Here is a 22812-nt window from a genome sequence, read left to right as displayed (position 1 = left end):
AATGGGGTATTCCATACCATATGATGTCATGCTCAGTATATAATAAGGAGGCGTGGTCCAGGAAGCGGGGGCTCTCACAGCTTGGGACGGGCTGGGTATCGGTTGGCGGGTGGTGAGCAGTTGCATTGTACATCGCCTGCTTTGTATATTCTATTACTGTCGTTATCATTGTTATTATTACTGTTCTACTTTGTTTTATTTCAATTATTAAACTGTTTTTATCTCAACCCGGGAGCTTTCCTACTTGTGCCCTCCCGATTCTCTCCCCCATCCCACCGGAGGGGGTGGTGATCGAGCGGCTGCGTGGAGTTTATTTTTTGCTGGCTGGGGTTAAACCACGACAGTCCTTTTTGGCGCCCAACGTGGGGCACGAAGGGTTGAGATAACGACAGATTATTTAGAGCATATTAAGGAATTTAAATCTGGCAACATATTAATTTGTTCTGCACCATGCTCTTGTTTTTACTGTACCTGTTAAAAATTGGAGTTGGGTTTTGTAGTCTGCTGTGCTCTGCAGAGATTAGTGATGTTTTGTCTGGGAGGTTTGTTACTAAAACGCTGGCATTGGGGGTTATTTGGTATTTGGGATTTGTACTGAAGCTGTTACTGTATTTCGGGTACCACCTCATGGAGACCATTAGCAATTATACCTCTTCCTCTGAGAGATTTTTTATGGAGGAAATAGAGAATGGCACCCTCACTACCTTCTATGATGTCGTCTCCTTTGTTAAAATAACTTGCCAGTACCTTGAGCATCCCTGGGTAGCTAAGATACATCTATTGGTACTCCTTGGGAATATTGTTGTGGTTTTGTCCAAGGTTAATAAGCAATTTAAGAATATCATCCAGAGATCTGCCCCAAGGCTGGATAGTTATGAGTGGCAGGGCGAGTGGGATAGCATGGGCAAATGCCTAGGACGGTGGGCACCCCCAGTGTTCTGGAACTTCACCCCTGAACAAGTGCAGAATCCTGAACAATTAGTAGAATATTTGGAAGAAGTATGTTGTCACCCTGGCAATTCTAGGGAGACACAAATCACTGCAGTGTGCTAGGGCCTGGCCCATGCCTACCGAGCCCTGTTCAACACTATTCAGAACCCGCAAGGGGAAGAAAAGGTCTCTGCATCTGATGACAAAGCAACAGTTGCTGTGGCTACCGCAACCCTCACGGCAGGCACAGCGGCTACTCCACCCCCTGAGACAGGGAACCAACCCATGCCGGTATCAGTCGCCCCTATAAAAAAAGAAAATACACAAGAAAATCAGCTCGTTTAGTAAGGGATGGAGATGAACCAGGGCCATCACGAGAACAGGAGGAGGAAGAGGCAGAAGCCATAAATGAGATGGTAACCACCCAATCCCTATCCCTGAGTGAGCTGCGAGATATGCGAAAAGACTTCAGCCGTCCTCCAGGCGAGCACATTGTCACCTGGCTGCTCCGGTGCTGGGATAACGGGGCCAGTAGCCTGGAATTAGAGGGTAGGGAAGCCAAGCAGCTGGAATCCCTTTCTAGGGAAGGGGGCATTGACAAGGCGATTGGACAAGGGGCACAAGTCCTCAGTCTCTGGAGGCGACTGCTGTCAGGTATGAAGGAAAGGTATCCCTTCAAGGAAGATGTTATATGTCACCCAGGCAAGTGGACCACCATGGAGAGAGGTATCCAGTACCTGAGGGAATTAGGCATCCTGGAGGTGATTTATGATGACCTGGACAAAGAGCAGTTATCCAAAGACCCAGATGAAGTCAAATGCACCCGACCCATGTGGCGGAAGTTGGTATGGAGCGCACCAGCATCGCATGCAAACTCATTGGCAATAATGACCTGCAAAGATGGAGAGGAACAAACAGTGGATGAACTGGCTGGCCAACTCCAGCAATACGAAGAAAGTCTCTCTTCCTCCCTACGGGCCTGCGTCTCTGCTGTGGAAAAATAGTCTCAGGAGGTCCAGCAACTCAAAGAGGATATGTCCTACTCCCCACCTGCACGGGCCAGTATCTCAGCCATTAGGAGTAAGCGTCCCTCGGATCAAGAGAGGAGATATTGTGGGTACACACCCCGGGGCACCCTGTGGTTTTACCTGCGTGATCAGGGAGAGGACATGAGGAAGTGGGATGGAAAACCTACCTCGACCCTAGAGGCACGGGTACGTGAGTTGCAAGGAAAAACAATCACACAAGGGGGTTCTCCCAGGAAAACTGCTGCTCCAGTCTCCAGTGAGCAGTTCCCCAGACAGAGCAGAAGGCCTGACTTTACTTCCGATCTGTCCTGGTTTCGGCAGGGATAGGGTTAAATTTCTTCCTAGTGCTGTGTTTTGGATTTAGTATGAGGAGAATGTTGATAACACACTGATGTTTTCAGTTGTTGCTAAGTGCCCTCCTAGTCCAAGGACAGCTCCCATGCCTACTGACTGAGCTAGGTACACAAGATGGGAGGGAACATAATCAGGACAGCCAGCCCAGCTGGCTAATGGGGTATTCCATACCATGTGACGTCATGCTCAGTATATGAAGGGTAGGCGTGATCCAGGAAGTACCGATTGCTACTTGGTTATCGGTCAGCGTGGGTGGTGAGCAATTGCATTGTGCATCACTCATTTTGTATATTCTATCATTATCATTATTATTTTCCCTTTTTCTGTTCTATTAACCTGTCTTTATCTCAACCCACGAGTTTTTCCTCACTCTTACCCTTCTGATTCTCTCCCCGTCCCGCTGGGGGTGGGGGGAGTGAGTGAGCGGCTGCGTGGTATTTGGCTGCCTGCCAGGTTAAACCACGACAGTCCTTTTTGGCGCCCAACGTGGGGCTCGAAGGGTTGAGATAACGACACATCTGACCAGAACGGGTTAAAACAAATTTGTTATAAGCATTCATTATATCAGTTTAGTACTCGCTGTTCACAATGTTGGTTTATTTGCTCTCAGAGTTGTTGGATCTGTTCTTGGAGTTTTGGTATGTAGCACCTTACTGGCTCTCTATACTGCTGATTATCAGTTTGTATGTGGGGTTGGTCATCTCTGGGAAATGGATTAAGGTCATTGCTTTGCTATACTGTGTGACCTGGCTTTATGTTATGATAAAATTATTGGTCACGAGCCTGTACTCAGCACTGCCATCATTCCTGTTCTTCGGGAGCTATCTTTTGGAAACTATTAATAATTACACTTTTTACCTGTTTATCTCAGAGGATGAATTTAGGGGGGAGACAGGATGGGACACTTTCTCCCACTTGTTCCTCTTCCCTTCCATATCTTCAGAAACTCCTTTTTCTTCTATCCTCTTCATGAAGACGTCCACAATATTCCCTGAGAATTTTGAATATCCTTGGGATGTTCAAACAAGCATGTTCATATTGCTATGTCTCCTGAACGTGGTTCAGGCCTTGTTTAGAGTTAAACAACTATTCAGGAATACTGTCCAGAGATCAACCCCAGCAACAGACACGGTGACTACTCAAACCCCCACGACAGGCACTGTAGCTACTTCAACCCGCACGACAACCACTATGGCTACTTAAACCCCGGCAACAGTCACTGCCGTTACTCCAACCCTCACAACAGGTACTACAGCTGAACCAGAGGACCAACCGTCGCTGGTATCCGTCGCCCCTGTACAGAAGAAGAAATCTTGTAAGCCAAAGTCAGGTCATTTCGAAAGGGATGATGGAAAAGCAGGGCCATCACGAGGAGGGGAGGAGGAAGAGGAAGAACTCATAAACAAGACAGAAACCACCCGATCCCTATCCCTGAGAGAGTTGTGAGATATGTGGAAAGATTTCAGCCGTCGTCCAGGTGAGCATATTGTTACCTGGCTGCTCCGATGCTGGGATAATGGGGCCAGTAGCCTGGAATTAGAGGGGAAAGAAGCCAAACAGCTGGGATCCCTTTCTAGGGAAGGGGGCATTGACAAAGCAATTGGAAAAGGGACACAGGCCCTCAGCCTCTGGAGGCGACTGCTGTCAGGCGTAAAGGAAAGGTATCCCTTCAAGGAAGATAACGCCCAGGCAAATGGACCACTATGGAGAGAGGTATCCAGTATCTGAGAGAACTAGGCGTGCTGGAGGTGGTTTATAGTGACCTGGACGATGACCCAAAGATCCAGATGAAGTCCAGTGCACGCGACCCATGTGGCGGAAGTTGGTACGGAGCACACCAGCATCGTATGCCAGTTCATTGGCAGTAATGTGCTGGAAAGAGGAAGAAGCACCAACGGTGGATGACATGGTTGGCAGACTCCAGGAATACGAAGAAACTGTCTCCTCCCCCCTTGTCTCGGCTGTGGAGAAACTGTCCCGGGAGGTCCAGCAACACAAAGACGATATGTCCTATTCTCCACCTGTAAGGACCAGTATCTCAGCCATTAGGAGTTAACGTTTTTCTGCTCAAGAGAGACGATTTAGAAAGTACACACCCCGGGGCACCCTGTGGTTTTACCTGCGCGACCACGGAGAGGACATGAGGCAGTGGGATGGAAAACCTACCTCGACACTAGAGGCACGGGTACGTGAGTTACAAGGAAAAACAATCACACAAGGGGGTTCTCCCAGGAAAAATGCTGCTCCAGTTTTCAGGAAAAACCTGTCTCACGACAGTCCACTTTCCAGAGAACAGTTCCCCAGACAGAGTAGAAAGGCTGATCTTACTTTGGATTGTATTTACGATGAAGGAATTCTTGACTCACGTTTGCAAGAAGTGAGAAACAGATACTATGACCAGAACTAGAGGGGCCCTGCCTCCGGCCAGGTGGAGGAAAGGGACAACCGGGTTTACTGGACTGTGTGGATTCGATGGCCTGGCACATCAGACCCACAGGAGTATAAGGCTCTCGTAGACACCAGTGCACAGTGTACCCTGAAGTCATCAAGCTATAAAGGGGCAGAACCCATCTGTATTTCTGGAGTGACAGGGGGATCCCAACAGCTAACTGTATTGGAGGCCGAAGTGAGCCTGACCGGGAATGAGTGGCAGAAGCACCCCATTGTGACTGGCCCAGAGGCTCCGTGCATCCTTGGCATAGACTACCTCAGGAGAGGGTATTTCAAAGACCCAAAAGAGTATCAGTGGGCTTTTGGTATAGCTGCCCTGGAGACGGAGGAAACTAAACAGCTTTCCACATTGCCTGGTCTCTCGAAGGACCCTTCTGTTGTGGGGTTGCTGAGGGTTGAAGAACAACAGGTACCAATCGCTACCACAACAGTGCACCAGCAGCAATATCGCACCAACCGAGATTCCCTGATTCCCATCCATAAGCTGATTCGTCGACTGGAGATCCAAGGAGTGATCAGCAAGACTCGCTCACCCTTCAACAGTCCCATATGGCCAGTGCGAAAGTCCAATGGAGAGTGGAGACTAACAGTAGACTACCGTGGCCTGAACGAAGTCACGCCGCCGCTGAGTGCTGCCATGCCGGACATGCTAGAACGCGAATACGAACAGGAGTCAAAGGCAGCCAAGTGGTACGCCACAAATGATATCGCTAATGCGTTCTTCTCCATCCCTTTGGCGGCAGAGTGCAGGCCACAGTTTGCTTTCACTTGGAGGGGCGTCCAGTACACCTGGAACCGACTGCCCCAGGGATGGAAACACAGCCCTGCCATTTGCCATGGACTGATCCACACCGCACTGGAACAGGGTGAGGCTCCAGAACACCTGCAATACATTGATGACATCATCGTATGGGGCAACACAGCAGAAGAAGTTTTTGAGAAAGGGAAGAAAATAATTCAAATCCTTCTGAAGGCCGGTTTTGCCATAAAACAAAGTAAGGTCAAGGGACCTGCACAGGAGATCCAGTATTTAGGAATAAAATGGCAGGACAGACATCGTCAGATCCCAATGGATGTGATCAATAAAATAACAGCCTTGTCCCCACCAACTAGCAAAAAGGAAACACAAGCTTTCTTAGGCGTTGTGGGCTTTTGGAGAATGCATATTCCAGATTACAGCCTGATTGTAAGCCTTCTCTATCATGTGACCAGGAAGAAGAACGACTTCAAATGGGGCCCTGAGCAACGACAAGCCTTTGAGCAAATTAAACGGGAGATAGTTCATGCAGTAGCCCTTGGGCCAGTCCGGGCAGGACAAGATGTGAAGAATGTGCTCTACACCGCAGCCGGGGAGAATGGCCCTACCTGGAGCCTCTGGCAGAAAGCACCAGGGGAGACTCGAGGTCGACCCTTAGGGTTCTGGAGTCGGGGATACAGAGGATCCGAGGCCCGCTACACTCCAACTGAGAAGGAGATATTGGCAGCATATGAAGGGATTCGAGCTGCTTCAGAAGTGGTTGGTACTGAAGCACAGCTCCTCCTGGCACCCCGACTGCCGGTGCTGGGGTGGATGTTCAAAGGGAGGGTCCCCTCTACACATCATGCAACCGATGCTACGTGGAGTAAGTGGGTTGCACTGATCACACAACAGGCCCGAATAGGAAACCCCAGTCGCCCAGGAATCTTGGAGGTGATCACGAACTGGCCAGAAGGCAAAGATTTTGGAATATCCCCAGAGGAGGAGGTGACGCGTGCTGAAGAAGCCCCACTGTATAATAAACTACCAGAAAATGAGAAGCAATATGCCCTGTTCACTGATGGGTCCTGTCGCCTTGTGGGAAAACATCGGAGGTGGAAAGCTGCTGTATGGAGTCCTATATGCCAAGTTGCAGAAACTGCTGAAGGAGAAGGTGAGTCGAGTCAGTTTGCAGAGGTGAAAGCCATCCAGCTGGCTTTGGATATTGCTGAACGAAGAAAATGGCCAGTACTTTATCTCTATACTGACTCATGGATGGTGGCAAATGCCCTGTGGGGGTGGTTGCAGCAGTGGAAGCAGAACAACTGGCAGCGCAGAAGTAAACCCATCTGGGCTGCCGCATTGTGGCACAATATTGCTGCCCAAGTAGAGAACCTGGTTGTAAAAGTACGTCACGTAGATGCTCACGTACCCAAGAGTCGGGCCACTGAAGAACACCAAAACAACCAGCAGGTGGACCAGGCTGCTAAGATTCAAGTGGCTCAGGTGGATCTGGACTGGCAACATAAGGGTGAATTATTTATAGCTTGGTGGGCCCATGACACCTCGGGCCATCAAGGAAGAGATGCAACATATAGATGGGCTCGTGATCAAGGGGTGGACTTGTCCATGGACACTATTGCACAGGTTATCCATGAATGTGAAACATGCGCTGCAATCAAGCAAGCCAAGCAAGTAAAGCCTCTCTGGTATAGAGGACAATGGCTGAAATATAAATATGGGGAGGCCTGGCAGATTGACTATATCACACTCCCACAAACCCGCCAAAGCAAGTGCTATGTGCTCACCATGGTGGAAGCAACCAACGGATGGCTGGAAACATATCCTGTGTCCCATGCCACCGCCTGGAACTCTATCCTGGGCCTTGAAAAGCAAGTCCTATGGCGACATGGCACCCCAGAAAGAATTGAGTCAGACAACGGGACTCATTTCCAAAACACCCTCATAGACACCTGGGCCAAAGAGCATGGCATTGAGTGGGTCTATCACATCCCCTACCATGCACCAGCCTCCGGGAAAATTGAACGATACAACGGGCTGTTAAAGACAACACTGAGAGCAATGGGTGGTGGGACATTCAAGCATTGGGACACACATTTAGCAAAAGCCAACTGGATAGTTAACACTAGGGGATCTGTCACTCCAGCTGGCCCTGCCCAGTCAAAACTTTTACATGCCGTAGAGGGGGATGAAGTCCCTGTTGTGCACATAAAAAAAATGCTGGGGAAGACAGTCTGGGTTATTCCTGCCTCTGGCAAGGGAAAACCCATCCGTGGGATTGCTTTTGCTCAGGGACCTGGGTGCACTTGGTGGGTGATGCGAAAGGATGGGGAAGTCCGGTGTGTACCTCAAGGGGATTTGATTTTGGGTGAAAATAGCCAATGAACTGAATTGTATGATGTTAATTGCTATATAATACTGTATGTCATCACTTCTATGGTTGCTATATGTCATATCAACGGTATTGCAGTAAGAATCACCCAGGTTAATGAAGAAGGAACTGTGATGAAACTGAGCAAAGTGCAACGATGATAGAACTGCATGAGCACAGCGATAATGGAACCAGAACTGGCCTCAGCATGCAACAATCCAACACCACACACCATCTCTCCTGCCCTGAAGGACTGTTATAACAGATGGAGCCCAAAGTCGTGGACTAAATTAACTCAATGGACATTTTAGAGGGATTGCCCATAGAGTAAGGGAATGATATCTGTGTGTATATATCAAAAGACAGGAAAAGTGGTGGTGATGAATTGGAATGTATTGGAAAATGTGAGACCTGGGCATGACGTAGATGGTATAGAATAAGGGGTGGATACTGTCCTGGTTCCAGCTCGGACAGAGTTAACTTTCTTCCCAGTAGCTGGTGGAGTGGTGTTGTGTTTTGGATTTGGTATTAGAGGAACGTTGATGTCCCGTTGATGTCCCATTGATTTTTTGGTTGTTGCTGAGCAGGCTTGCACCGGGTACTTTACTGCTTCCCATGCTCTGTCAGGTGCATGGGAAGCTGGCAGCGGGGAGCATAGCCGGGGCGGCTGACCCAGCTGGCCAACGGGGTATTCCATACCATGTGACATCATGCTCTGTATATGAATAGTAGGTGTGTTCCAGGAAGTAGCGATCACTGGGTTTTTTTTGGGACATTGCTCAGCAAGTACACTCATTTTGTATATTCTATCATCGTCATCATCATTATTATTATTATTATTTTCCCTTCCTTTTCTGTTCTGTTAAACTGTCTTTATCTCAACCCACGACTTTTTCTCACTCTTACCCTTCCGATTCTCTCCCCGTCCCACTGGGGGAGGGGTGAGTGAGCGAGTGGCTGTGTCGTGTTTGGCTGCCTGCCAGGTTAAACCACGACACTTGGTTAGTTCACATATGCTTTCTTCTACACTTGATCAAGAGGTGACTTGAGGAGCCAGAAGTCCTGAATAGGAGGACTGATATCCAGACTGCCAGTTCTTACGGTATGGTAAGTTCCCTTCCTCCTTGGATGTCTGGAAAAAGAGTAGATAGTGCATCTTCTGTGCACAGGGCAGCCAGTTCAGTCACAGGTTTGCAGGACAGTCCAGAACACATGGGTTCGAGCTTCTGCTTTCTTGTCTCTGCCCTGGCCCTCACCTCTTCTAAGGATCAACCAAGACCCTGGTTTCCTCCGGTCATCAGAGCGGGGCCGATAGCTGTGGGGCCTCCAGCTCTGAGAACCTGCTAATCCTTAACGATTTCATTGTAGAGGACCGCTGTGAGAATAGGAAGGGTAAGCATGGAGATGATCTGATTCTCAGATGAGAGAGGCTGAGGTAGAGGCAGGAAAAGGGCTTTAGTAATTTTCCCGCACAATGTGCTGTCATGGTTTAAACCTAGTCAGCAACTAAACACCACGCAGCCGCTCGCTCACCCCCCTCCTCCAGTAGAATGGGGGAGAGAATCGGGAGGGCACAAGTTTGATAATTGAAATAAAACAAAGTAGAACAGTAATAATAACAATGATAACAATAACAGAATATACAAAGTAGGTGATGCACAATGCAACTGCTCACCACCCGCCAACCAACACCCAGCCCGTCCCAAGCCATGAGAGCCCCCCTTCCCGGACCACACCTCCTAATTATATACTGAGCATGACGTCACATGGTATGGAATACCCCGTTGGCCAGCTGGGCCAGCTGTTCTGGCTATGCTCCCTCCCAGCCTCTTGTGAACGGGAAGCTGACGAGTCCTTGACTAGCAGGGTACTTAGCAACAACTAAACACGTGTGTTATCAACATTCTTCTCATACTAAATCCAAAACACAGCACTAGGAAAAAATTTAACTCTATCCCAGCCGAAACCAGGACACCAAGTTAGTGGACAGAACAGAAGCCACAAGGCTCCTCCTAGACCCCCTTCTTGGGAGAGTATTAGGAGGACATAAGCCAGTTTTTGTGCTGCTGGAGGGAGACAACTCTCACAGCACATACTGTGAAGCCAACAAACTCTCAGCAGTCAATGCATGGCCTCCACTTCAAAAAAATGTATGCAGTAGGTCCCAAAAGAAAGCATAAATGACCCTGGGCTCTTCTTCCTTTCCATACTATTAGCTAATATTTGTAGTCATATTTATTCCATAAAAGCTTGACTTCAAAATAAGACTTTAGGAGGTCCATAGATACCACTATTCTGCACTGCAGTAAGAGAAGTCTACAGAGTTACTTGCAGTGCCATTTACTTAATATAGCATAATACCTTTAATTTGTACTAAAGATTCATTTTGGAAATTGACTGTTGTTTATGCGATAGCAGAAATGTGCTTTTTAATGGACTGAAAAGAAAATTTTGATGACCTGTGAAGAGTTGTCATACATGTCTGATGCTGTAGCAGATCTTGAAATAAAAATGTTTTAGCACTAAGTGCTTTTTATAAATATATTTAATTACGAAAGAAAAATTTGAAAGAATCAGGATAATAATGAGATACTCCTTTTCTGCTCATAAAAATAAAGCAGCTCATCACAATTGGGAAAAAAGCTTTTCTTTGCTTCCATCATAGCCATGACCTTAACTTCTCTAAAATTCTTTGTCACAATTAGTCTGGTTTAGAGCATTATTTTTGCTGGGGGCTCTGTCTAATTCATTTCTTTCCTCACATGCTATATATTCACCAATATGTGCAACACAGTACTAGAAGGTGACATTTGGAGTTTATCACATGTACTGTGTAGGATAATTTTGATAATGTCCCAGTAAGCTGCCACTGACTAAACAGCAGTCTAAAATCCATTTGGTTCCATTAATCTCTGAAAGTAAACCATTAAAACTGATCCGCTTCCTTGATGGGCAATAAAGTAAATACAAACCTCACAATAAGAAGTTAATGATCTGTCCCTAACAAGGCTGTAACTTTGACGTACTCAAACACCTACTCTCTCAGTCTAGAAACAAGATCCAGTACATCACCAGATACATGCACTGAGCTGGAAATTGTCCATTTGTTACCCTTTTTGCCATGCTATATTGAGCTTGTCACAGTCGGCTATGGGTATACACTCTTAACAGTGATTTTTATTCCATTTAAGCTCCAGGCCAGGATCTACAGTCAAATGAAGCCTTTTTTGGATTAGAAAACGTGACTTCACATATCCAATGATTCAGATATGCCCTCCACATTAACTTTAATAGAATGAAACTAACAAGAAGAAAAATAAAGTAATAGCAAAAATTAATTGAATTTTCATAGTAGTTATTTACAAACTATGTCCGTCCTCACTTTAATCTTGGGTTTAGTCTCCAAACTTGTTCCAGCTGCAACTGATTGCCAACTGACATGTCTTTTGAAATCTGCCACACAAAATGTTCCAGACCTTAAAAGTACAATAACCACACATAACCTCACCATTCCTAAAGTACCATGCTCCTCATCTATAATTTTAACTTAAAAATTTGAAGTTATATCACCAAGTGTGACGTAGCTCCGCTTGGCAGAGTTGTGGAAATAGAAAAGGCAATTTGCCAGTCAGGAAGCTGGGAAGAGCCATTCTGCAGTTAGCACATGACTTAAGACAGCCAACGGTTAGCTTAATGCTGCCCAAGCTGAAATGGCCTTCCCGGGGCTGTTCTATCTGACAGCTTTGCTCTTTCCATGCTCCCTCCCACTATGCCACTTCTTAAGCCTTTATGTGGAAATGGGTTGTCTAGAGCTAGTGGTGCTGCCTTTCTAACATTTAGGCATTCCTTTAAAACAGTAGCATCCTAAATGGATGTTTTGAGCAGGTTTTCAGCAATAAATACATTTTCTATTTTTTTTTAAGCTTTCAAAATTTCATTTAGAATCAGTGTCAGAATTCCTGCTGCTATTGACAACATTGCAGTCCCAACAGGGGGAGAGTCTTTTTTCTGCCCTAGAAATTCCATGGTCTGTGTGCATTTCTAGTTGTTTTCTGTTCTCTGAAATTATACACAAAAGTATCTGATCAATAGATCAGATCAGTAAAGCAATAGATCAGTATACTTCTTTATCATTTTTCATTTAACTTCCTCAGTTAATGGTTTTAATGCACAATTTTTTTCACTCCTATTTTCCACTGGAATTTTGTACTTTTGTCCAGGTTTTCAATAACCTGGAAAGCTTTTGTAACTTGTTTAGCAACCTGTTTTTATTCCACTCACACATTAAACCTCGTCTTACCAAATCACATCCTGTTTGCCATGGGTACTGAATAATAAGGCTTGCTGCACTTCCTCAGTGCTGGTTCATGGTATTGCCAACACAAGAGAAGAAAATGTCTTTGGAGTGTCAAAGACAGCTTGTCGGGGAAGGTATCCACCAAACTGCAGAGCAATACACAGTTATGTTATTACTCCCGGAATCACCAATAAAAGGTAGGAAAGGGGTCAGTTTGACTCATACCACATATATGTCGATTTTATCTGACCTAAAATGTGAAGTCCACCTGTCTACATGCTCTATGGTCTGAACAAAGCCACAAACACACAGAGTTGCTAAACCTCCATGGGCTACCAGAAACTTTCCATATTTAAGATCAGAGTACTCACAATCACACTGTCCTCCTCTTCTTCCCATGAACCACAATGAATCAGGCTAAATGTTGAGGGTGCCCTCCAGACAGTCTGAGCATCTGTCATAGGGTGGATTATTAAAACTGCAAATTGCTCACCTACAAGAGGACTGCTTGACCATGCTCAATTCCTTTCTTCCACTGAACCACAGGGAGAAGTTTCAAATAGCATACCTGTTTCCAGCTGTCTTGGTCAAAGGTGATGACAGGTTTTCAGATGTGACTTGCCAAATATCTACTGATGATCAAACTTATATTCCCTTTGCAATTTTTTCCAGTGGTATTTATTAGGTAAAATCCCTACTACCTCTTAATTCAATCCATTGTCCACTACCTGAAAACAAACATCAACTTTTAGGTCAACCTAAAGAAAAAAATAACTGTTCAATGTACTTGTATTCATATAGTAAGCACAACACTTACCAATAGCATACAATATAAGTTCTATGTTTAACAGTTTCACTTATGTGTAGGAATAATTTCAGTGTAATAGCACACATCCACTGAAGAACATAATATTAGAATTCAGTTAATACATTTTGGAGCTTAGTTTTATCAGGAATTGGTTTGCTTGTTTTTTATTAAAAAGCCTTGGCCAAATCAAGAAATGAACCTTTGTAATCCAAATTTTTATGCTACTCTATGCTGAGAAACAGCACATGAAACTTCTACAGTAGAAAAGGCTGTTGAAGGCTTGAATTGCCCTATACTGGGGGGGGAAGCAAGCTTATAAAATAGAACAATGCAGTGGTGCTCAGAGAAGTCCTTAAATCTGATATCTAAGATGTGAAAGAGAGGAACCTTTGTAAAAGTGCAGTTCTCCAGAAACAGGCCCTTCTTTTTGTGATAATCAGGACAATTAAGTGAGAGTAAAGGAGGCTCACAAGTTTTCTCTCCTACCAGAAGAGGACGTTCTACCTTTATTTGAGTACTTGCTCTGTGGGAGAAGCCAGTTGTATGAGAAACCACATCGCATGATACATGCATCCAGGACCACAGGAGGGTGTTTGAATCTTTTTCCTCTCCCTTGAATGTTAGGCTAGGAAATGCCAGGATAGGCCTTCACATTTTCTCTTGCCTAAAATCCAGATCCCTTCCAAATAATCAGCTTTTGCTTGAAGTCCTATCTACATCCTCAAAAAACTTTATGCAGACATGCTCCTTATCAAAGAGAGGGTCCTGAGGTGGTCCATTCTTGATACAAGCAACTGCTCCTCTGTTAAGAGGCAGCACACTGAGGGGAAAAGAGTAAAAGGAAATACATTATACTAGTACAGTGAATACTGACTTATCACAAAATAAATATTCCCCATATGTATATGTGTGTGTGTGTGTATATATGTATGTATGTTAATAGCACATGTCACACAAGGTTACACTTGGGGATTATTTTTCCTCCTGCTCGGTATTTTGCTGCAATTTTCTTCAGAGACCAGCCGCTTAATATTTTGGATTATGGAACCTGTTGTAGCTACAGCTATATTAGAGATAGGACAAAGACACATTTTATGTACATTGAGAGCTTCCGAAAGTTTGAGATGTTAGTATATACGGGTTTTTTAAAAGGTTTTATTATTCCAAAATCAGGGCCAGCTGCAAAGATTGGATTCACATCCAAAAACATATATTAAAATGCATACACTCCTTGATAGAAAGAAGCTTTAAAACCTGTCAGGCTGAGAACACCACTCTTTGTGTGTTCTGCCTAACAATTCAGTTACAGATCGACCCTATTGGTTTTTGGGTAATTTAAATGTGATTGTTGGCAAAGCAGAAAGGAGTGGGGGAGTTGTACAGGGAGGCACACAGTGAAAAAGAAGAAAGCATTTTTGATTATACACTATATCCCTGACATTGTTACACACAAACCCAATATTTAGCATTTAAAAAAAGAAGAAAAGAAAAAAAACAACAATAAAAGAAACAGCAGCTGTTTCTATGTGATGTCAGAGAACAGGTGTGATACAAATCTCCATACCAGCGCAATCATATTGATCTCCTGATGATACACGCATGAAGCACGTGTGCAAACATTATCGACCCATCCGGCATCTCATTTCCAGGAATACGGCCTGAAAATGCCTCTCTATAATTGAAAACGTTATCAGGATAAACACCGTATTGGCCAATTATTAAAAAACACTAACAAACTGTGGGGAAAAAAAAAAAGAAAGAAAAGATGAGCCTGCCCCCGCAGCACGCCCTGGTATCGCGGGCGGACGGTGCCTCCTGGCTCGGGAGCAGCCGGGGCAGCCGCCTGCGCTCCCTGCGCTGCCGCCGGGACCCCTTCGGGCCACCCGCGCTTGGGTGAGGAACAGCTCGGCCCCGGCGCTGCCCCCGGGGGGAGGCAAGCTGCTTCAGGAGGTGTGAGGCGGAGGTGCGACGCCGCACCCGGCCGTGGCCGGAAGCCCCGCGGGGCGAGTCGGAGGGGGACCCGGGAGAGGGGCGCCCGGGAGGGGGCGGCGAGGGCAGCCAGGTCTCCGACCCCCACGCCTCGGCGGGGTCCGCGCCGTTTCCTACGCGCCCCGCGACGGGCCGAGCCAAGCTCGCTGTCCCCCACAGCCGGCAGGGGTTCCCCGCGCCTCCCCGCTGAGCCGTGCTCGGGCGGGGGTGGAACCGGCCCCTCAGGGCACCTTGCGCCCAGGATCCGACCTCTCCGGGAGGAGAGGCAGCTTTTGAAACCGGCCCTTTATTTGCGTTTTGCTATTAATTAATGTCATCTGCCATTAGAGGGCACTAAGCAACCAACCCTGCATTAACGCTGCTCCGGCGAGCGAGGAGGGAGAGGCGGGGGGGGGGGGGGAGAGAGAGAGAGAGAGGCACCAATTTGGGAAAAGATTAAAAAGAATGTGGGGTCCCGGAGCTTCTGAAGTGCTCAAAATGCCCGGGCGCTGCTCAGGACGATGATCATAATAATAACAAAACAAAACAAATGCAGCGAGGTCAATCATTTACCAGTCTGCTTCTTAATGCGTGTGACCGCAGGTGGTACCGAGGGGCATTGTGATTCATGCCCACTTTCAAAGCAGGACCAGGGCCCGGTCTGAGGCACCCAAACAACTGTCTTCTAATATTAGCACGGCTGTATTTCTGGATCTATTATAGTCTGTCCAGACAGATCCCATTGTAATGGGATCTTTTATTAAAAGATTAGCACTATCTCCTGCAGTTGGTGGAAAAAAATCTGTTATCACTGAGTTATTTGCAGTTGTGGGGAAGGGTGGCGGGCGGTGGGGGGAGCCGGAGGGCGGGAGCGGGGAGGAGGGCGCAGGCGGCCGCGGCGCACCGGCCCCTGACCCGGCACTGTTCGGGCATTCCTGTCTGCATACTTCGCAGTCTGTTGTGCTTTGGTGGCTCAGAAAAGCGAAAGAATCGAAATTAAAAAGGCGGCTTTTGAATAAACAATACCATTTTCCGTTAAGGAAATTGTTTTGTATAAAAGGAAATATCGCCTACTCGGTTTCATTCAGCGGTGCCAAAAAATGTTATAAATGAGAGACCGCCAACTTTTCTAAGGGGAGAATAATGCCAGACTGTGCTTAATAAACTAGTACTCTAGAAGTTCATTATCGATGTTGCAATCTTTTCTGATTCTGAAAGGAGACCGCCTACGTCGCCCCCATTCCCGTCTCGTCCTCCCGGGCTCCCAGTGAAAAGGCTGTCACTTGGGCACAGCCCTAGGTATTAAACAGTTATTTGGTTCTTGTTTGTTTGTGGTTGGTCGGTTGGGTTTTTTTTTTTGGGCCGAGTCCCGCCGAGCGAGCTGTGTGCGCGCCAGCCGCCTCCCGCCCGTCGGAGGTGCGGGGAGTAGGATTTATTATTAGCAGCGACTTCGCGCGGGGATGGCAACACCCGCGGCCGCGGAGCCGACCCCGGGCGGGCAGGCTCCGCTCCGCGCCCCGGCAGCCTCCGCACCTCCGCGCACCCGCCCGCGCCGTCGGGGGGACAGGGGCGCCCCTCGCGCGGCGGCGACCCCCGCGGATCGCCTGTCCCCGCGGCACGGGCGCGGCCCGCCGTGCGCCTCACAGCTTGCGCGGGCGCGGCCGGCTCCGCGGCCGCCGCGGCCGGGGCTTGCGCTGCTTCCCGCTGCTGCGCTAACAGCTCCGGCGTCTCCGAGTGCGCGCCTGTGTGTGCGTGCACCTAAAGCAGATAATTAGAGAGGGTTTCCAGAAGGTGGAAAATGTCACCTGATTCACACTGAACTTTTTAAATCTCCCCACCCCCGAGCAGACACACACACACATTGGGAGACCGCCCACCGCAGACAGCTAGGACCCCCGTATAGATTTAAAGAGAGACTGCATTCAGAGCCTGACGTTCATTCAATAGAGCGATCATAAGCAGGCTGGCTAGTGCTCGCTCCCTCTCCCTACTCCCCCTCACACTGTTTCTGTGTCTCTCTCACTCCCTGCTATACTGAGGATGTTAAATCAGAGAATCCACCCGGGCATGCTCTTACTCCTGATGTTTCTGTGCCACTTCATGGAAGATCACACAGTGCAGGGTAAGACCAGATTGTTTATTCGCAGATATATTTCTTTATTACTACTGTTTTCTGTCTTTTGGGCACGGTTTAGTTTGCTGCGGTGTTAAACGCCTCTCTCCAAGGTCCAACAGGACAGAAGTTAACTGTGGGCATGGGATTGCTTTGTACCGAAGTGCAGAGGTGTCATTTAGATTCCTTTTTGATCGGATCTTCGCACTGCTCTGCATAGGCACAGAGGACAGATAGGATGTTTCTTGGTATTTATTGTTATTATGCAGCATGAATGAAGAGCAGCATCGCGAGGGAACTTTCCCAGTCTCGGCTCCCGAATGAGTGCTCAAAGTTTGTTGGTAATTTAGCTCAGATTTTTATCTCGCCTGCCTGACGGAAGGAGAGGTGATGATGGGGAGCCTCACAATTACAGCTGACATTTTTAGAAACCAATAAGTGGTCATTTTCCGGACATTCCTTTAATATTGGGATTTCCTCCCCCCTCCCTTTTTTTTTTTTTTGTGAATAAATATTACTGTGTTGTAAACTCTCCTGCACTGAAGAGTATGCTTAAATAAGTTTTTTTTTCCATGCGAAAAAACCAAACTCGAAACTGATAAAGGGAATATTGATTTTTAGTTTTGGGGCTTTTTTCCCTTATCTTGACCGTGTTCCAATCACAACCTGGATGTCTTACCATTGCTTGTTTTATCATTGTTTTTTTCTCTTTTTTTTTTCTTTTCTTCCCCCCACCGAGTTAGAGCATAAATTAAGCTAATGTAGGCAACTGTAAGACGCAAAACTTTTTTTTTTTTAAGGGCGTTGTTTGTTCAATGATTTTTTAGCGGGGGAGGGGGGCAATCTTCCCCCGCGCCCAGCGACATCTCGGCTGGCCGATCCTGACCCCTCGCTGCGGTACATTCCCATCGGAGTAAGGAGGCAGGATCGAGCCCTGGCTGGATTAGCACCAGAATCAATTGGTATTGAGTTGCTGGAGAAGTCACATTGGTTATTCACGAGAGACTCATTCCAACCAAAACTCTCCAGCTAAAAAGCGGGGGTGTGTGTGTCTGTGCTTGGACTAATGTTCTTGGCTTGACTCCACAAATAACAGGGATACTAGTAAAAAAAAAAAAAAAAGGCAAAACAACCCCACTCTATCCGGTTTAAGGACGGTGTACTTTCCTCTGAAATGCTTGCGGGAGAGACGGCACCTATAACTTTTCCAGCTTGATTGATTTTTAAAACTCTGTAGGGACCTCCTACTCTATGTGCCCTTCTATTTTGTGCACTTTGCTCACTTTTTTTTTTTTGAGCTCTGCTAACTTATATTAGTGAAGGAAAGACATTTGTTAATAGAAGCAGCAAAATGTGGAGATTTCGAAAGACTTCGCTAACAGCAAATGTTCCCAATTCGTGCAGATTGCAAAATGGGCTGGGACTGAAACTCTGCGCGGCACTAAAACAATGCTGCTGTGCAGCCGCGGTGAGGAGGAGAGGGCAGGGGGAGGAGGAAGGAATTTGCAAGCGCGATTTTCTTTTTATTCCCTTTTAAATGTACATCCTTTTCAAGCCTCTGTCACGTGCCGGCAGTGCTCCTTCTGCTCTACATATGGAATAAATACCTCCGAAAACTGCCTCGTCCTGTTTTGATCGGGTCTTTTCTTTCTTTCTGTTTTTTGGGGTGTTTGTTTTTGGTGTTTGGTTTTGCTGTTGTTTTTTTTTAAACTGCGCTCCCAAATGGGCCGGAGTAGCTGCGGGTTATGAAATGGGACAAATAAAAATAAACAGTCTAGTAAAAGTCATTGCAAGGCGCACGTGTTGTGTCTGGGTCACTGGTGACTGCCACTGATCCGTCTGTGTGTCTCCCCCCGCCCCCCCCGCAGCTGGGAACTGCTGGCTCCGGCAGGCGCGGAACGGCCGCTGCCAGGTCCTCTACAAAACCGACCTCAGCAAGGAGGAGTGCTGCAAGACCGGCCGCCTGACAACTTCGTGGACGGAAGAGGACGTCAACGACAACACGCTTTTTAAGTGGATGATTTTTAATGGGGGAGCCCCAAACTGCATCCCGTGCAAAGGTGAGGGGGGTGCTGGCGAGCTGTTTCTTGCTGAGGAGCGGTTCAGACAGGGACTGGGAGGAGGAGCGGGGAAGGAGCTGGAGGGGGGCAGCGCGGTTCTCCTGCTTCCTTCCTCGGTGGGGGTTTGAGGCGCGTCTCGTACCAGCTCCGGGATCAGTGAGGGGACCCCCATTTCTTCTCGGCCACCGTGCACATCGCGGGGAGGAGGGGAGCGACCTCCTCTCCCCCCTCCCCTCACTGGCGGGGGGAATTTCCTTCGAGTGGTGTTTCCTGGAGGGGGGGAAAGGTGTTTTCTCTTTATGCCCAGGGGTCACGGTGCGGTGTCTTTTTTTTTTTTATTTAAGCAGTTTTGACACCGGGTCTGTTCTGCACACTCGGTACTAAAGTGGTGCCTCTTTCCTTCCATCAGAAACGTGTGAGAACGTGGACTGTGGACTCGGGAAGAAATGTAAAATGAACAAGAAGAACAAACCTCGGTGTGTTTGTGCTCCGGATTGCTCTAATATCACTTGGAAGGGCCCCGTGTGTGGCTTAGATGGGAAAACCTACAGGAACGAGTGTGCCCTTCTCAAAGCCAGATGTAAAGAACAGCCCGAACTTGAAGTCCAGTATCAGGGCAAATGCAAAAGTAGGTTTGCAAATCTAATCCGATCTCCCTCAAATGCCAAAGGGTGTGTGTCTGAGTGTAGGGAGGAGGAGCTGTTGGACATATTTCCTCACAGGAACCAGAGTGATGTTCCAAATGCTGGGAGACAGTAACTAAACCACGCTCAACAAGCAAGGACGTAGCTGGATTGAGAGTTCCCCACAGTCTAGCAGCACTCGTGTCCCACCAGCTACCCTGAGATGGGAAGGTTTCCTTCAGCGGCTGAAGGCTTTTATCTGATCATTTGTTTCATTGTGTCACCCATTCACTCCTCGCTGGGGCTCTGGGATCTCCTATTAATCATTGTGTGTTTCTGTCTTTATTTCAGAGACCTGTAGGGATGTTTTATGCCCAGGCAGCTCCACATGTGTGGTTGATCAAACTAATAATGCCTACTGTGTGACATGTAATCGAATTTGCCCAGAGCCTGCCTCCCCTGAACAGTATCTCTGCGGGAATGACGGCATAACTTACTCCAGTGCCTGCCACCTGAGGAAAGCTACCTGCCTACTGGGCAGATCCATTGGATTAGCCTATGAAGGAAAATGCATCAGTAGGTATCTCAGTTGGAGGGGTAAGGGTGGGGGGAGCTTCCTGGCTCAGCTGTTTCAGAATATCGTGTGTGGAATTGGATGGATGTAGTGAGCATTGGGGAGGAGGAGGGACTTCCAGCAGCCTGGGTTTGTGCTCCCCTCCAGGAAAAGGAGAGCCAGGGTGAGCTTTGCCCCAGAAAAGATTGCAAAAGGGGTGAGGGAATAGAGGGCCTGATCCTGCTTCTCTTGCTATCGCTGTGGGTGCTGACATTAGTATCCATGGGGAAGTACCTGCCATTAAATAGATGATGACATGGTTACAGCGTAACAAGGTCTTGATATTCAGTGGATCTGGATTCCTGGAAACAATTGTCTTCAAGTGGTCTTGGCAAAGCTTGTGTTAACTTAATTGGAAACATCTGATCACTTTTTCCTCTTTAAAAATATTGCAGAGTTTGGAGACAGTTGGTGGGTGAAGATAGGAAAATAATCTCTCTGCATCCTGACATTTTGTATTGTGATTTCCAGAAATGAGTGATAGTGAAGCATGTTACGAGGAAGCACCTTCAGGGCAGCCTCTGCTCCCCAAAACTGCTGGGGGGATTCGGGGGAATCCCAGGCTGCTTTTAGTTGGCATAAGTTGAGGTGAATTCCCTTTCCAGTCTTGCAGACAACTACTCTATGTGGGTTAGTTTAAAAATAATTTATTTAGAAATGCTGAATGTGTTGGCAAATTCTGCACTTACTGCTAATTTGGGGAGCTGAATTTCCACTGACATCAAATGGAGCAGGAAGGTCATGTACAATTGGCAAATGTAATTCTGTATTCCCAGGGCCAAGCTCTGCTGGCACAGCTGTCTTTCCTCCCCCACATATAGACAGGCAATGGTGTCCAAGGGACTACTTGCTTTAGTAAAATCAGCAAGTATCATCACATCTACTGCATTTGAGCTTTTCACAGTTCACAGGGGAAAGGGAGTTTGGGGTTGTTTTTTGCTTTTCTTTTTCCTTTGTCTTTTCACTTACCTCTAGTATCCTGTGTATATTTTTAGAAGCCAAATCCTGTGAAGACATTCAGTGCAGTGCTGGGAAGAAATGCTTATGGGATTTTAAGGTTGGCAGAGGTCGGTGCGCCCTCTGCAATGAGCCATGCCCTGAAAGCAAGTCAGACGAGGCAGTCTGTGCCAGCGATAACACAACTTACCCAAGCGAGTGTGCCATGAAAGAGGCAGCCTGCTCCATGGGTGCGCTTCTAGAAGTAAAGCACTCTGGATCTTGCAACTGTAAGTGAGATTTTTAACTCTGAAGGCAATCCCTAGGTAATGAAGACTTACACCTTTAAACATAAGAAAGCTTGATTTAGAGATTCGAGATACGGTACAGGTGCCATATAAGTATGTATCTATCACGCACACACTTTGGTTACTGATAAAATGCAATAGATCTCCAACAACCAGTTGGCTTTCAAGTTGGGGTTTTGGGGCTATTCTGAGGACAAGTCATTTTGTCAGAAAGGGGTTGCCCTAGGAGCGTAATTCTAGTGACTTTTTTCCTAATTTGTCTGCTCTCATGTGCTTTGCTGATTGCTTTATTAACACCCGGATAAACTCTGTGTCCAAAAGAACAAGCTTAATGGTAGCACATGGGCACCTGGTTTAGCACAGTTGCCTCTACTAACTCTGAATGAAGGACACAAAGCAGTTAAACCTAGAACACAAGAGCACTTTTTATTTGATTTCAGGAATCTGCCAATAAAACCTGAGCCATTGATTCTTCAGAACTTTCTGCAGTTATGACTTCATAGATTATGTATAAAAAACCTTATTGCATAACAGCAGATGCCAAAGAGCATCTCACTACAAGTTGCATAAAATGAAACGCTGTATTATGGCTGTTCAGAGGGCTTTGAAAACATGCACTGAGCTGCTTCTGCGCTGTTGTTGTCCTTATTTAAACAACAGCTCCCCTGTATTCCCCCATCTAGCCATTAATGAAGACCCAGAGGAAGAAGAGGAAGATGAAGACCAGGACTACAGCTTTCCTATATCTTCCATTCTAGAGTGGTAAAACCTCCATCACTATTGGAACAGCCATTGGGCACAAAATCAATGTCCATACTGTAAATAAGTGTATGCTTATTTATTTTGGGGAGAAAAAAAGTATACATATAGTTGAGTCTGGTAGACATTTATTTATACTGTGTCATGTTTTATAATTTATACATAAAATGTCTGGTTGACTGTACACCTTGTTTTTTGAAGAAATTTATTCGTTAGGGGAAGAGCAGTGTTATTTATTGTGAGGTCTCTTGCTTGTAAAGCTAAGCTTTTCTTTTTTCTTGTAAACTATAAAAGTCCATTCCTTAGAGCTTACCCACATGATCTCATCTCTTTGTTTCACTTACGTTAACTCTTTTCCTCTTTAACAAACTTGCATGTCGGTTTCTGTTATGTTTATTTATTGGATTTTCTGCTTGCTGGTTCTGTACATAAAAGA

At 46.6% G+C, this 22812-nt stretch overlaps 1 protein-coding gene across 1 annotated transcript; it reads left to right on the top strand.

Moving 5' to 3' along the window:
- The first annotated feature begins 17004 nt into the window (after nt 1-17004).
- Nucleotides 17005-22383, top strand: LOC142074811 (follistatin-like). Its single transcript, XM_075135688.1, has 6 exons — nt 17005-17086; nt 18946-19137; nt 19547-19765; nt 20112-20336; nt 21369-21599; nt 22301-22383. The coding sequence occupies exons 1-6, from the start codon at nt 17005-17007 to the stop codon at nt 22381-22383; spliced, it is 1032 nt and encodes a 343-aa protein (XP_074991789.1).
- The last annotated feature ends 429 nt before the right edge of the window (nt 22384-22812 follow it).

Source organism: Calonectris borealis, chromosome W, assembly GCF_964195595.1.
Source record: "Calonectris borealis chromosome W, bCalBor7.hap1.2, whole genome shotgun sequence".
Classification (NCBI taxonomy): domain Eukaryota; kingdom Metazoa; phylum Chordata; class Aves; order Procellariiformes; family Procellariidae; genus Calonectris; species Calonectris borealis.
Note: the sequence above shows the minus strand (reverse complement) of the source record. Positions and strands in the feature narration are given on the sequence as shown.

Excerpts from the sequence above, each read along its gene's own strand:
- LOC142074811 (XM_075135688.1), top strand. The coding sequence starts at position 17,005 with ATGTTAAATCAGAGAATCCACCCGGGCATGCTCTTACTCCTGATGTTT. Across the intron at positions 17,087-18,945 it reads GGAAGATCACACAGTGCAGG|CTGGGAACTGCTGGCTCCGG; the intron begins GTAAGACCAGAT and ends CCCCCCCCGCAG. Across the intron at positions 19,766-20,111 it reads GTATCAGGGCAAATGCAAAA|AGACCTGTAGGGATGTTTTA; the intron begins GTAGGTTTGCAA and ends TCTTTATTTCAG.